At 50.7% G+C, this 14,916-nt stretch overlaps 1 protein-coding gene across 1 annotated transcript in view; it reads right to left on the bottom strand.

The window, feature by feature from the left end:
* Positions 1–11,632, bottom strand: part of SLCO2A1 (solute carrier organic anion transporter family member 2A1) — a 29,244-nt gene extending 17,612 nt beyond the window's left edge. The window contains exon 1 of the mRNA XM_030493551.1: positions 11,414–11,632. Coding sequence (XP_030349411.1) covers positions 11,414–11,503 — 90 coding nt within the window. The 5' untranslated portion in view covers positions 11,504–11,632. The remainder of the gene's footprint in view (positions 1–11,413) is intronic.
* Positions 11,633–14,916: the final 3,284 nt, after the last annotated feature.

Here is a 14,916-nt window from a genome sequence, read left to right as displayed (position 1 = left end):
ATGCTGACAGACAGCGGAGGGGAAGAGGATCGAGATGAAGGAGGAAATAGAGCCCTGGTAGTGTGAGGGCAGGTTCGGAACAACCTGGAGACCACAGCAGGAGGAGAAAGGCAAAGATGAAGAAACAGGGAAGAAGGGTCACAGGGACGCGCTGCCATCATGAACTCCCCGGCCACATTTTGGAGGGGTGTCAGAAGACAGACTATCATCAGGCAGGCATCTGCCACTGCAGTAGCTGGGCAGGAGAGGACAAAGTCCCAGGCTGGGACTTAGCCCCAGTAAAAAGCTGCAGAGCAATGACGTGGAGTGTAACATGGGAAACTCTCCCAGACTGGGACAAAGTGGAAGTGAAACATCTGAGAGTAAACTCTTGAAGCAGAATGACCTTTACATCCTCCAGCTATCAACTCCTACATTCAAAAACCCATCCTACCACGTGGTCCTACAAATGAGGCTGGATCCACCATCTTCACCTCTTATCCTGACCTGAGATCACATGTAATTAGTCCAGCCAGGCTTGTATCTCTGGCCAGACCCTACCGAAATCGTTCAAATAAGGAGGCACTGGCTAAACAGTGGAGGGTCAGCACACCTGAGATGCTGAGCAGCTAGGGGGAGAGTTCTCCTGGCATGAGGCATTAGCTGGAGAAGCAAAGCTGTTTACCAATGGGGAGGGAAGGAGATGGCTCACTGAGGCTGAATTTAGTGCAGCAAATGTCAGCCTAATCCCAGGACAGATGGGGAGACGAGAAGTGTTGAGGGCAGAGAGGATGTTGGCAGGGAAGGAAGATGAGGAGAAGCAGCCTGACTCTCTGAACTGCTGGTGTTGACAGGGCATGGGGAGAAGGCAGAGGCATAGACGGAGCATGGGCAACCAGCACTGTCTGTGTTTCATGAGAGTGCGGAGGGTAGGAGATGAGAGGGACAAGCCAGGAGATGGCCTGAGATGGGTTTACACATTGGTGATAACCTGGGGATGGATAAAATAGGGCCATGGATCCTGAGATGCCTGGGAGCAAGCTGGGGCTGCCTGCTGTGAGGGAGGCAGGGTGAGAGAAACACAGCTGGAGAGTGGTTAATGAGGGGAGAGAAAGACTCGGGGGGTGATTTTGCTCCAGGACTGTGCAACTGGAGCTCAGCTTTTACAAATATACTTCGACTGTCTGGAGGTGAGAGATGTGCCTGATCTCAGACTTCCCCTGCATTCAGCAGATTCAATTCTAATTAAAATACCAACAGCCCAAACCTTGAAGGCTCTGCATACAAATAGCTGGGAGAGGGGCTTACTTGGAGGGCTCCCCAAAAGGAGCCCCTGCACTGCCTGACCTTGGCACTGGCCAAGATACTCTGGCCGGGAAGAGCAGACCTCTGACTCTGTTGGAGAGGAAGGGCACCACTCTCCTGTGTCCCTCCAGCTGTCTCCCATTCCTGTCCCCCTTCCCATGTGTCCCCATCCCCTGTGTTCATGCTGACCACCCACAACCTGCTGGTGCATGGAAACCAGCACCGACCTGGTCCCCTCCAGCTGCAGAGTGAACCAGATGTGCTGCGCTGGCTGCATGCACTCACTGAGCAACGCCAGGAGGGGAAGGAGCCGCTATCATCCATCTTCTATAATGCTTAACAAAGAAGGGGTTTTTAAACAAGAGCCAAGGTCATTCAAAGAGAGGTTTTGCTGATGTAAAGCCAACACAACTTCACTGAAGAAGAAGGTTAAGGAGTCAGGGATGCTCCCACAAATACAAAGCACTAACCCTCCAGACCAGATTCCCCCATCAGAGCCTGGTGTATTTTTGGAGCTGCAGGCAAGCAGCAATCGTAGGGAGCAGCACAGAGAGGCCCAAGGCATGCACCCACATGCACCCCACACACACACACATACAAAATCCCCTCTTAATCATCCCCACATTTCCTTCAGAGCGCCTGACCGATCCCGACTCCAGGCTGTTTATACAAGACACTTGACTCCTTTCCAAGATGCAGTTCATTTAAAAGGGAAGCAAACACATGGGGGAAGGTCCCTCACAGACACACAGTTCATGGGGCACCTCCCAAGGCAATGCTTTTTGGTAAGAAAAAGAGGGACTGGCCCCTCCACAGTCTGGACAACACTTTTCAATGTTCAAAGCAGAAAGCTGGCAGCTATTCAGTCAATCCCAACCAAAACCTTCAGTGGAGACATGTTCAACAAGCACTCGACCTGGTGGGGCTAAGAGGGGTGCAGGCTGGGCTGCCAGCAGCCCCCAGGCGTGAGGATGCAGCAGCAAGGCTGAGCTCCTACACTGGCACCAAGGCATCCCTGTGGGATGCCAGGTATGGCCACGGTGACTGGTGTGCACATGGGAGATGTCTGAGATGACGTTTCATCCCTTGCATCCACCTCAAGAGAGCCACTTGCACCCTTTGCACTTCCCTGAAGCTAACAGGGAATAAAGTAAGGCTCTGGGAGGAGAAAGGGGGTCTCCCAGCCTCATGCTGAATCTGTAAAGCAGACAAGGATGAAGAAACCAGAGCCAGGGGGTAAACTATCTTTGAGGTGGGTGTTCTTGGGATCAGAAGCTTTTAGGGTCAGAGGGAGGTTGCTGCTCCAGGGCTGGATGTGTGCACTGGGAGCAGGCACTGTTGCTGGCGGTGCTGGTAGGCAGCAGGCACTTGCACTACCCCATGTCATATACTGGGTCAAGCGAGCTGTATTCCTTTATCTTGTGGTGCTCTCTTTCCATATTGCTTATTTAAGATAATGCACTGTCAACACTGTCACTGGCCTTACCAAACAGGTACACGGAGACTGGACTTCAGAAAAGCCTGTTACGAAAGGTGGGCTGTTTCAAAAGAGGCTTTTGGGGGGGCATGCTGGGAGAGCATCCCTTGGTCACTGAGTCAGACAATAAAATGCTTGGCCAGTTGGGTGAAATAAGAAAAAAACCCACAAAACAAACAAGAAATGCTTGATAACCCCAGCATGCATGTGTCGGCCATGGGTCAAACTCAAGGCCAGGTAAAAAAAAATCAGGTTTGTTTTTATTTCAAAGGAGTGAACTGCCTCTGTGGAGCCTTCATGAGACTCCTCCAGGATCCAGGAGACTCCTCTAGGTTGGAGCCTGGCTTTGCTCTACAGAAACCAGGGGCTTGGGAAGATGCTGCTATGTGCAGCATGGCAATTTTCCCTTCCTCTCTGCCACCTGGAGGAGTAGTTAAGAGTTAATTCCTTGCTCTGCTTCCACAGCTTCATGCTGTGGTATTGGCACTCATGTTCAAAGTCATCCCTCACCTCAGTTTTCAATGTCTTCTACTTGGCAGCCCTGCTTGGAGATAGAGACAGTGAAAATGTTGATGGTGCTGCTCACCTGTGAGGAGAAAGCACTGGCAGCTCCTGGCTCCAGCTCTCACATGCATGCACCTATGCTAACCCCCAACAGCCTTCCCATAGCAGTACCACCAGCAGCAGGGATAGAAAGAGACAGGGCTTAATTCCTGGAGTGATTAATTAAACCTGGAGTCCTGCATCCAGCTCTGGGGGCAACAACACAAGAGGGATGTGGAGCTGTTGGAGTGAGTCCAGAGGAGGCCATGAAGATGCTGTGGGGCTGGAGCAGCTCTGCTCTGGAGCCAGGCTGAGAGAGCTGGGCTGGGTCAGCCTGGAGAAGAGAAGGCTCCTTAAGGGGAGACCTTAGAGCAGCTTCCAGTGCCTAAAGGGGCTGATGAGAAATCTGGAGAGGGGCTTTTGACAAGGGCACGTAATGACAGGACAAGGGGAATGGCTTTAAGATGAAAGAGGGGAGATTGAGATTAGATATTAGGAAGAAGTTCTTCCCTGTGAGGGTGGTGAGACACTCACGCAGGTTGCCCAGAGAAGCTGTGGATGCCCCATCCCTGGCAGTGTTCAAGGCCAGGTTGGACACAGGGGCTTGGAGCAACCTGCTCTAGTGGAAGGTGTCCCTGCCCGTGGCAGGGGGTTGGAACTGGATGAGCTTTAAGGTCCCTTCAGCCCAAACCAGTCTGGGATTTTATGATTAATTCATTAAGTAGACACAAGAGCTGCCTGGGGAGCTGTAAAGAGGAGTGGAGATCCTCACAGAACCTGTCAAACTGCTCCTATGTGACTGATGACACTGAGGTAGGATGTGGCCAAGAGCAGTTGTTGCAGGAAAGTACAAAATGAATCTGTCTGGAGTAAATGTTTGGAGAGGCCTAGGAGTAAGGTCACTATGTTAGCTTTTTCTTTCCGCACAGTACTATTAGAGTTACATTTTGGGCTCCAGAAAGCCAAAGCAATATTGTTTGCCCTTAGTGGAAATTCATGGCCCCAAGCAGGAGACCCCAACCTGCCAACCTCTGAAGGCTGCTTCCACTTTACTCTCCTGGAAAAAAGGAAAGGGGAGAGGGGGGGTTGGGGAAAGACAGGAGGGTGGAACTTTTGGAAGTAATAAGAATATCCCCAAAATTTTAATAGTCGGGAGACGACAAGCTGTGTATTTTAGAACTTGTATATGATCAACACTTACTACACTAAGACATCCTCCTACAGTAGAACGGCTGAGATTACTCAGTCTAAAAGAAACATATCAACTGGAAATGAAAAGTATACAGATGCGTGCGGGGGAACATGACCCTCCTTGGCATCTCCTTCCTACATGCAGCTGCCTGGATTTATAGATCAAAAAGCACAGTGAAAGATGTAAAAAACCCCAACACTTCCACGGAAGGAACCAAGTACCCTGCCACACAGTATGCCCCTTAGCCTGGAGCAGAAGGCAGATGTTAGCTCCAAAATTATATTTCTACTGGAAAAAAAAAGAAAAGAAGGCATTAAAAAATTTACAATAGTTGGGGATTGCCTGAAGCACACGGCTGCCCAGATAATGAGTTGCAATGATGACTGTCTGCTGCCAAGTAATCCACGCTTTACAACCCTCAATTGTCAAATGCAAAGACAATGTTTGCTCTTTTTGCACAAATGTACACAAGGGATTTCCCTACGCTGCATCCCAATGCCCTTGCGAGGTCTGTGCAAGCCCTGCTTTGCTCAGCTGCTGTGGAGGGAGTGTAAGAACATAAGAACATGTCCCTGCCTTAACATGCAGGTGTTCATTGCAGATGTCAGAAAGAACAGAGGGTTTTGGCTGTGGAGGATAGCTGAGACCAGACCCTCAGCATGTGGGGTGCAAGGCTTTGCTGCTTCCCAAGCTGCTGATGAGAAAATACTCCTGCCCGCAGAACATGAGGCGTATTGTTAAGCAGCCTTCCTTCTTCCTGCCACCAGACCGAGCGCGCAGGTCCGTTCTGTGGCTGGGTCTTTGCTCTTTCGGTTTTACCCCAAAGCTCTCTCTTCCTTGTGGTACATCAGGATTCAATTGTGATTTCCTTGAAGGAAGCTTCAGCTTGGCTTTGTTTTCCCTGACCCACAAGCGTATGCAAACACTCCTCCCGCACACCCACAGCCCTGGCCATGCCTCCTGCTCCCTATCAGCTACACTCCTCTCCCATTTTGCTCATGGTAATCTTATCTACGCTGACCACTCCTTGGTTGTATTTGGGCACTGAACCACCTCGCCCCTCATAAAATTATCTTGTTTGATGTCTCCTAGACCTTGATCCCACTAAACTTTCCAACCTGTTTTACTGTCTGACTCTTCCCCATCTTTTTCCTTATCCCACTGCTGGTGTTGCAGGTGAAGGCCAAGCAGTTCTTCCCTTCTGAAACCTGATCCCACCAAACCCAGACATAAACAGCCAGATCCATCCAAACCCAACCTTTGCTTTCTGATGCCAGCACCATCACCATGAATGCTGGAAGACTCTGATCATAGCAGGTCCTTCTCATACGGCCCCACTTGTCCTAATGACCGTGCTTGCTTTTTTGCTACCTACAAACACTCATCCAGCTTGTCACCTTTCCTTGCACAGTGCCCAGTATTAGAATATTCTTTGATTTTCAGATCAGCAATGACTTTCGCCTCTTGATGCTTCCCATGCCTAACCTACAGTCATACTGTCTTCAGTCCAGTGATGAATCTCCTGTTCTTGCTAACAGCTAAGAAAAGCAATTCACACTCTTTTCCCAACAGGACATGAGATCACAACTATTATATCTCCAGGCTTCTGAAATACACTCATCTCAGCAAATTACTTTAGTCCTTTTAAAGGAAGGGACAAAAAACTTGCTTTGGTACTACTGGGACCTCAGACCCCAAGGCAAGGCTCCTGTTTCTTCTGCAGAAGGCATTCAGCCTCCCCAGTGAAGAGGGAGCTCCCCAATCCTGGCCATTGCACACCACATGCCCCCAACATATTCACCCTGGGATACTTTAAAGCCTTATCACACTTGGAGAGTCCACGGTTTCCTCCTGACCTTGCTGTCCTGCCTCCCTACATTTTTCCATGCCATCCTTCTCCCTGCCCCAGTATAGCACCCAATTTAAATCTGCCCCTAAGGCTTTTAAATCTCTCCCTAGACTCCCTCCAGCTGACGTAAGTGACAATAACTTTCTGTTATCCTCCTGTTTCCTTTTCCATGTTGAGCAGTCACAGGGTAAAAGCCTTCCACTGCCTGCACTCCCAACCACTTCACACTGCTCCCCTGCACTATCCCTGCACTGGAAGCTAACAGGCTTCCAGCTGAAACCAGTCCAACTCAGCTCAGTAATGATATTTATAAAGCTCTCCTCCTTGTCATGTTTCTGGGGATCCTGAACAAGCAATTAGCTATCAATTAAAATAGCACAAAACCATGAAAGAGACAATAAAGGTGAAGAAGTCAAAATATCTCAGGCACAGTTGGTAGGTAACAGTTTTGATGTAATCCTATTTCAGTGGATGTCTGAAAGGGCAAGGTGGGCATGGACATGATGGTTGGAGACAGCGGATAGGACTCTGGAATCAGGGACATTGATGGGTCGTGCATGGGTATCAAAAAAGCTAACTACTCACTTTGCCTTTCAAACCTGTTCTGTTCCTTTGGGCTCTGAGGTCTTCAATGTCCCCAGTGCCATCAGGTGTTGGCATCCACCTGCAGGTTGGCTTCATCCTGCATTTGCCAAACAGCACAACTACAACCCCTGAAAATCCCAGTGCCAGTCAGCACAACCCTGGAAGCTCTGGTGAACTTCAAAGCAGGGGGTTGTCCTTGCTCTTCATCAGCCTGTGGGATTACCAAGATGCTCTAGGTTTCTTCTAGGGGACAGTGCTCAGCAACAACCTCCCAGCTCCAAAAACTGAAGGCCTTTTGCATTCTGCTTTCTCTCTCCAAGGTGATTCAAGATAAACAGCCAGCTTCTAGCGGGGTTCAAGCAGCCCTGCCACATCTGAGAGAGCACTCAAAACCATAAGCACAATGACTAGGTTTATTCCAGCTACAAGATACGGTGCAGACAGCAAACACACTGTTGGCTGAGCCAGGCGGTGCCCTTAAATATCAGTATAGACAGAGCCTTGGTGCCATTCGGTGTAATTGCAGTATTAGCTACACTCATTAATACCCACGTGTAACAGGGAGTAACTTCCACAGCAGCAACAAGGAACTGCCACCAACCATATTCCCATAGGGTACAGAGATCAGCTGTAAATGCCTGCTGGGTCAGAGCACAGATATGAGCTAGAGGCCACATCCACAGGGCATTGCCTGCTCGCCAAGCACATGCTTCTGCACCACTCCCACATCCCCAGCAGCAATCCCCTGCATACCATCCATCCCCAGAGCTGCCGTCCCTATCGCACTCTTCAAATCCCTGCAGCAACATTGGTACCAATGACACCAAGCTGTGCAGTGCAGTCAACATGCTGGAGGGAAGGGATGGGATCCAGAAGGACCTGGACAGGCTGGAGAGGTGGGACTGTGCAAACCTCATGGAGTTCAATAAGGTCAAGTGCAAGGTCCTGCACCTGTGTCAGGGCAACCCCAAGCACAAACACAGGATGGACAGAGACTGGATGGAGCAGCCCTGAGGAGAAGGACTTAGGGGTGTTGGTTGACAAGAAGCTCCCCATGGCCCAGCAGCATGTGCTTGCAGCTCAGAAACCAACCGTGACCTGGGCTGCATCCCCAGCAGCATGACCAGCAGGTCGAGGGAGGGGATTCTCCCCCTCTACTGCGCTCTGGTGAGACCCCCCCTGCAGTCCTGCGTCCAGCTCTGGGGCGCCAACACAAGAGGGATGTGGGGCTGTTGAAGCGAGTCCAGAGGAGGCCACAGAGATGCTGCGAGGGCTGGAGCAGCTCTGCTCTGGAGCCAGGCTGAGAGAGCTGGGCTGGGTCAGCCTGGAGAAGAGAAGGTTCCTTAAGGGGAGACCTTAGAGCAGCTCCAGTGCCTAAAGGGGCTGCAAGAAACCTGGAGAGGGGCTTTTTACAAGAGCAGGTAGTGACAGGACAAGGGTGAATGGCTTTAAGATGAAAGAGGGGAGATTGAGATTAGACATTAGGCAGAAGTTCTTCCCTGTGAGGGTGCTGAGGCGCTGGCACAGGGTGCCCAGAGAAGCTGTGGCTGCCCCATCCCTGGCAGTGTTCAAGGCCAGGTTGGACACAGGGGCTTGGAGCAACCTGCTCTAGTGGAAGGTGTCCCTGCCCGTGGCAAGGGGTTAAACTAGATGAGCTTTAAGGTCCCTTTCAACCCAAACCAGTCTGTGATTCTGTAATCCTGCTGCTTTCCACCAGGACCTTTCCCTTTCTGATGCCCATCCCCAGCATCATCATGCTCCCACACCTCCGAATATCAGCAGCAATGGGGCCAGAGCTGAAAAACACCCTGAGAGCAATAGGAACCAGTGCAGGGAGGCAGTGGTCCCCATCACTAGGAGCAAGGATGAGCAGAACAGCTTACATGGAAAAGCAATTCACTATTTTTGGCACCAGCTGTGCAAAAGGCACTCCAAAAATGATTCTGGTATGTGAACTTCATGGATTAAATATGAACTTCTTGATCAAGACTTGGAGCCTGCTGCAACTAGGTGATTTGTTGTGTTGGAAGTACTGTCCCTGTCAGAAACTGCCATTGTTTATATGAGAATGCTGTGTCTAATTAATTTAAACCCCTTTGTAGAGTACCTGTCTCTGTATGGGATGGTGCCAGCAGTTTCCCACACAATTAGGTGCTGGGTGAAGACTTTATATAATACGGTATGTGCAGCACCAATGGCTTTTCGTAACAAGCAAGAGCTATAAAGCCATATAAATCGAGACGCTTATTGTATGCCTTGTCCTCTAATGACCCATTCACAATAAAAGAACTTGCCAAACCTGGAAATTCAGTTGTAACACTTAGATTTTCTATTAATCGGGAGGCAGGACTGAGAGGATGGGTTGACAACTGCACACAGACCAGTGCTTTCCTACCTTGAAGCAGTTATTTTTTAATGTATATAAGTTTTTAACACAAATGTCACAGCAGAGGAAGAGTGAACAGGTCAGGAAAGGGTGGGGGATGTCACTGCCTGTCAATTTATATACATTTGCTCTTAAAAGCAAGAACTTTTCTCCAAGGGATGGATGTCCTGATTCCCCGCCATTCCAGATGGTACACATCATCACCCTGGTGCCAACAAGCATGTTTTGATAGAGCTCAAACTGTTCCTTAACATACTTGCACAATGTCACTGTTGGGATGTTAACTTTTTAAAACAGAAGCGCCTCTTTTCTCACACGCTGGTTTTCCCTTAGGGGCACCCATAGCCCACGTCCTGCCTATGGGATGCAGGAGTGGATTAACATGTATTTGCTGGGGCTTTTTTTCAAACCCTGTAGTTTCACATCCTGAAAAAGGAATCGAGTTTGATGATGTTTTGTCCCGTTCCAGGGATTTTTGTATGCTGCCCTGTAAGCACGCAGCTGAAGGGAGCTGTGAGTATTTCCAGGAAACAGCAGGAACTGCAAGAAGGGCTCGGTTTTTGGGTGACTTTACTCACCCCGAGCCATGGTCATTACTGGAGCAGTCGGTGGGCTGTAGGGCCACCTTTTGCACCTCCAGCAGAGGAGGGGTCAAGTCACCACTCCCTTTCAGAGGCATGTCAGGGTAGCCCGGAGGCAGCTCCGAATAACTCAGGGTAACTCTACCTCCTGGAGCTCACAGCCAAAAGGGGCCATCAAGTCACCTGCTGGAATAGCGCAGGGATATGGGGATGGGATGGGATGATGCCTCCAGCCCTGGAAGCCCCTAGGAGGAGGAGCAGCCTGTTGGGAACAGCCTCACGATAGCTTATAGCATTCCCACAGCACCCCGACAGAACAGTTTTGCTCCCTCCAACCATGATTTGGTGAAAGTTTTGCTGCCCAGAAACCAACCCCAAGCAAGCATAGCCCAAAGAGCAGCAGGCAGCGCCATCCTTCATGCAAGGTGAGGGAAGATGGGTGGCAAATAAAACCCAAACCCATCCCGGACCACGATGCCCTACCCATCGCAGCAAACAACACATTCATATTCAAGAACACTAGTGGGAAATCATACCCCAGCCCTGGGCACGACCAGCGGCAGCGGCAGGAGGGGGTCCTGGAGTGCGTGTCCCCTCTCTCATGTACCCAAAGCTGCAAAGCCCCTGGGAGCTGCCATTCCCAAACCTGCACCCGGCTGCTTCGGATACCGATATGCAGAGGTGCTGCCAAGTGAGGCATGAACATCCCCCCACCCAGGGAAATCCTGGCTGGCAGGCGGATGTCCCAGGGACAGGAATCAGCACATGCAGCAGACCCGTTGCCCATCCAAAAATGGGCCAAAATGTGCTGCATGGGTCAAAAACAAGACAGGGCAAGGGATGATGTAAAAGCACGATGGTTAGCAGGGTTTAAAACGTGAGAAGTGGCCAGGGTGGCTGGTGTTTTCCCATGCAGGCAGTGAACTTAAGAGCCTGAAGTTCAGGCAAGGACTGGCTTTCGGATGACAGCTTTCGCTTTGCTAATAGGGGCAGGTGAGTAACCGGGCAGCCAACACCAGAAAACCCACTTCAACCTGCTGAGATTTTGCTTCTGTCACTCCAAAAGCCCTCCTCACCAACGTTTTTAAAGCAAGTCAGCGTTATGATAGGGCAGCATTTTCTTTTCACACCAGGATGTGGTTAATCATTCCCTAAGCAGCAGCACACGGTGTACCGGACACCGTGGGTAAACCCCACAGCTCATGGAGAGCTGTCCACGCCACTTCCACGCGGCACAACACCGGCACGCCGTGCCAGGTACCACTCTGAAACGCAGCCAGAACCCCCAGCCCTTCCTGTGCCAAGCGGAACACACCTCAGCAGTGTTAGTTACCCAGGACTGCCCAAGGAGCTGACTTCCAAATTCTGCATCTTAGCAAACACCATTCGTTTTACTGGCAGTTTGTATTGGGAATGTGGGGACCCGCGGGATGGGTTGGGGTTGCTCTCCATGCAAGCGTTCTCCTCCCTCCCCACCCGGGAAACGGGGGCATCCCTGCCCAGCACTGCTCCTTACCTTGATGTTGCAGAAGATACTCCGGGAGCAGGTGCCGGAGCCTTTGGGGACATCGACTGGGGATTTGGTGGCTTCGGGGTGGACTCCCATTGTGGGGGATTCCGGGGGAGCCCCAAATAGCAATGCTGTGCGTGGGGTCCTGTCCCTCTCTGGCCTGTCCTGCTGCTGGCAGCCCGCACGGTCTGCGCCGAAAACCCTCTGAGCCCGTGAGTGAGCCAGGCAGCGTGAGCGCAAAGTTTTTATAAGTCTGCTCTCGGGAGTGATGATGAAACCCTTTCTCCTCCCTCTTTTCCTTTGTGCACCGAGGGAACTTTAAAGTCGCAGGAAGCCAACGCCAGCGTTCAGGGAGCAGGTGGGAGCGAGGGCTCCTTGGGGATGGGGACCACGGCGCTGCCACGACGCGTGCCCACCCCTGGGGGACACCCAGCGCCCTGACCCGCAGCTTGTCTATGCAGCAGCTCCCCTCTGCCCTGCTCGTGCCCAAGGCTGCAGGACGTGGCTGAAGAAGGCACTGGCACCGGCAGAGCAGCCCTCCTGCAGGGAAAGCAACTGGGGGTTTAGTATTGAAGGGGCGAGAGGAAGGGGGAGGCACCTTTTGGCAAGCTGAGATTTGGCTCCCAAGTGGTGGGAGGGGGGAAACTGGGTGGCCATAGAAATCCCTCCTTGGGTTAAAGGGTTACGGAGAAAAAAACTTCTGCTTTTCTCTCTTGGAAAAAATTGCATCTGTGAGGCTCCTGAGCAGTGTTTTTTCAGCAATACCTCCCCAGGGCTCTGCTTATGCAAAGCACTGATTTATTTTGCAGGCTCCTCACAGGGAGGAAAAGGGCAGGTTGATCCCAGCTGAGGGGACGCCAGCTTGGAGTGTTTTGTAAGAATTCTTGCTTTTTCCTGCATAAAGCAGGGGGAGACAGAGGTGGGGGCATCCCATGGGAAATGGTAGAGGCACTTTGGGGTGTCCTGAGCCTAGAGAAACCAAATCCAAGCTCCCATCCCATGGGATGGCTGGCAGGTCACTATGTACACCCCGGGTATGATGCCAAGGAGCCGAGCCCCATACGGCGGGCACCTATAGACACCCAGACCTTGCCCAGGCACCCACTGTGGCTGCTCGCCACGAGAGGGTGCATTGAACCTGTGGGAGAGGCTCTGTGGGTGCTCCCTTCCTCCCCATCCTGCGAGAGGACCCCAGCTCAGGATTTTTGGGCTCCAGTACAAGTCCGACCAGGCACAGGGCTTGAAAGCAGCATGAAAAAGAGCATCATAATAGATAAATAAAGCTAATCCAGGCTGTCAGTTTCCCATTTCCAAACCCTGTCCCAGGAACACCACTTGCAGGGACCGGCAGGTATCACCGGCCTATGGGTGGCAAAAAAAAAAGGCATCCTGTTTTCCCATCTTTTTTCACTTCCATCCCCAAATTCACTAGATGTGAGGCCAAGATGTGATGTGAAGACAACCTTTTCCCCAGTCAGAGTTAGCCAAGCCCTTTTATCCACCACTCGATGGCAAGAGACAGGGAGTTTCAGCCTCATGATAGAAAAGCTCAAGCAAGTCAACAAGTCCCCTGCTCATCTCCCCATGAGCCCGACGTGCCACTGAGCTCATTTTTCAGGCAATGCCTGAAACACTCACTAATGGCCCTGTCTTCTCAGTTTATTCTGCAGAAACCCGTGATGCTCACTTTGTCATAACAACCACCTCCACACAGCAGCTGTTTTGGCCACAGGCTTCAGCTTTTTGGTAGAAATTTGTCTCTGTGCAGCAAAACGCACCAGGGAAGAGGTGTGATGCTCAACAAGCCTGTGCCCTGCCTGGCAATGGGACTATCGGAGAGCACTGCTGACATCTACCAAGCTTTTATCCTGCTGGAATTGAAATTCCAGCCCTTGGACACAAATTCAGCTCCAGCTTTCTTATGCCAATATTGCTTTTAAATTACAGACCTTAGAAAACAGATGGTACAACAGGAGTAACAAAATGAGATGCACATGAGAAAACAGGGGACTCTTACCTTTTTTTTGAGGATTCTCCACTGTGTTTTCATCCCTGCAGGATTACAGCCTTGGCAAGGAATGGTTTGGTCTGCAGATGAGTGCAGAGGATGAAAGTGATTTATGGCGGCGCTGACAAGGGAAGGAGAGTTTGGTTTCAAATTCTTCTCATCATGCTTTGTTAGGGTGATATGGTTGACGCGAAGTGCCTGGCAGGAAAGATCACACATTGACAGGGTTTGTTTCATTTTACGCAGTTCCTGGGTCAGCGTTTCTCTCCCAGCCTTTGATATGCGTTCCTCCTACAAGCAGTCACACTGCCCTGGCCAAGACATTGGCTGGAAGGAGAAGATCTTGCTGATGCTAATCGAGTGGGAACCAGGTAGTTCAACTAGCAAAGCTGAATCAGGCCCGCAGCTGTCCACATACACCACCAGCTCATTCTGTACCCAGCCATCTCCCCTCATCCAAAACAGGCCATCAACTGAAATCTGCCCACCAGGCATATTTCCCATGGGCAGACCAAACTTACGCTGGTGTAGCTCTGCAGGAACTGAGGCAGGTCCCTCACCTTGTTCGCAGAACATCAGCACCCTCAAAAGCCACTTTTCTTCTGCTGGGAAGGAGATTGGGTCAAACTCAACGTGACCACAGCTCTTCTCTTTCACTGCATCATCCTCCTTACTCCTTTCTACCAAGCAGTGGGTTGAAGCTTTCATGAGGTGAGGACCACACTATCTCTGCTTTACCACCTGGTTTTGATCTGTCAAGGACTGAAGCATCTCAGTTTTCCTCCACAGTATCTCCAACCTATTCTTCTCAAAGGTTATATGCCCACTGAGCTTTAAAAGGCATTATGTACCCACCAACACTGAATCATAGAATATCTTGAGTTGGAAGAGACCCTTAAAGATTATCAAATCCAACTGAGACTCAACTGGGAAGATCTTCCCGGCCCCTAGGAAGACTTGTTACTAGATGAAGAGACACTGCATCCCAGCATGGAAGATGTTTTCCAGCTATGCTGTGCATGCACAGTAGGACAGTCCCTGCTACATTTGAAGCTGGAGCAACAGATCTTTCTTAAAGGAAGGTGTTTCTTTCCCAGCAGCCTCCCAGTCAGTGACTTAGGACTGAGACTTGGACCAGTGCAGTCAATATTTCATTTTACACAGACCTGCTTGAAGCATCATTCATAGTGTGGAGCCAGACACCCTCAGTCACAAGGGATCAATGGACCAAGGAATTCATTTTCCTATCTTGAGCTGGAAAATGTGAACTGTGTGGTTAGACATCCTAAGGAATCTGGTTCCTGCTAGGTCAGAAGTTATTTCAGCAGCTCCAAAGGTGTGGATCCAGAAGACTCAACTGCCTTCCATACTCTTCGGTGGCTTCACATGATCCAGTAGTAACAGGGAAGCCCATAGCAAGCCTATATGCATCCCCCAGCCTGGGAAATCCTCTGCTGTTGGATAAACCTAGAAGCTGGAAAAAGGACAGGGCCTCAGGACA

Source organism: Strigops habroptila, chromosome 8 (assembly GCF_004027225.2).
Source record: "Strigops habroptila isolate Jane chromosome 8, bStrHab1.2.pri, whole genome shotgun sequence".
Taxonomy (NCBI): Eukaryota; Metazoa; Chordata; class Aves; order Psittaciformes; family Psittacidae; genus Strigops; species Strigops habroptila.
The sequence above is the reverse complement of the archived record's forward strand: the minus strand, read 5'-3'. Positions and strand labels throughout refer to the sequence as shown.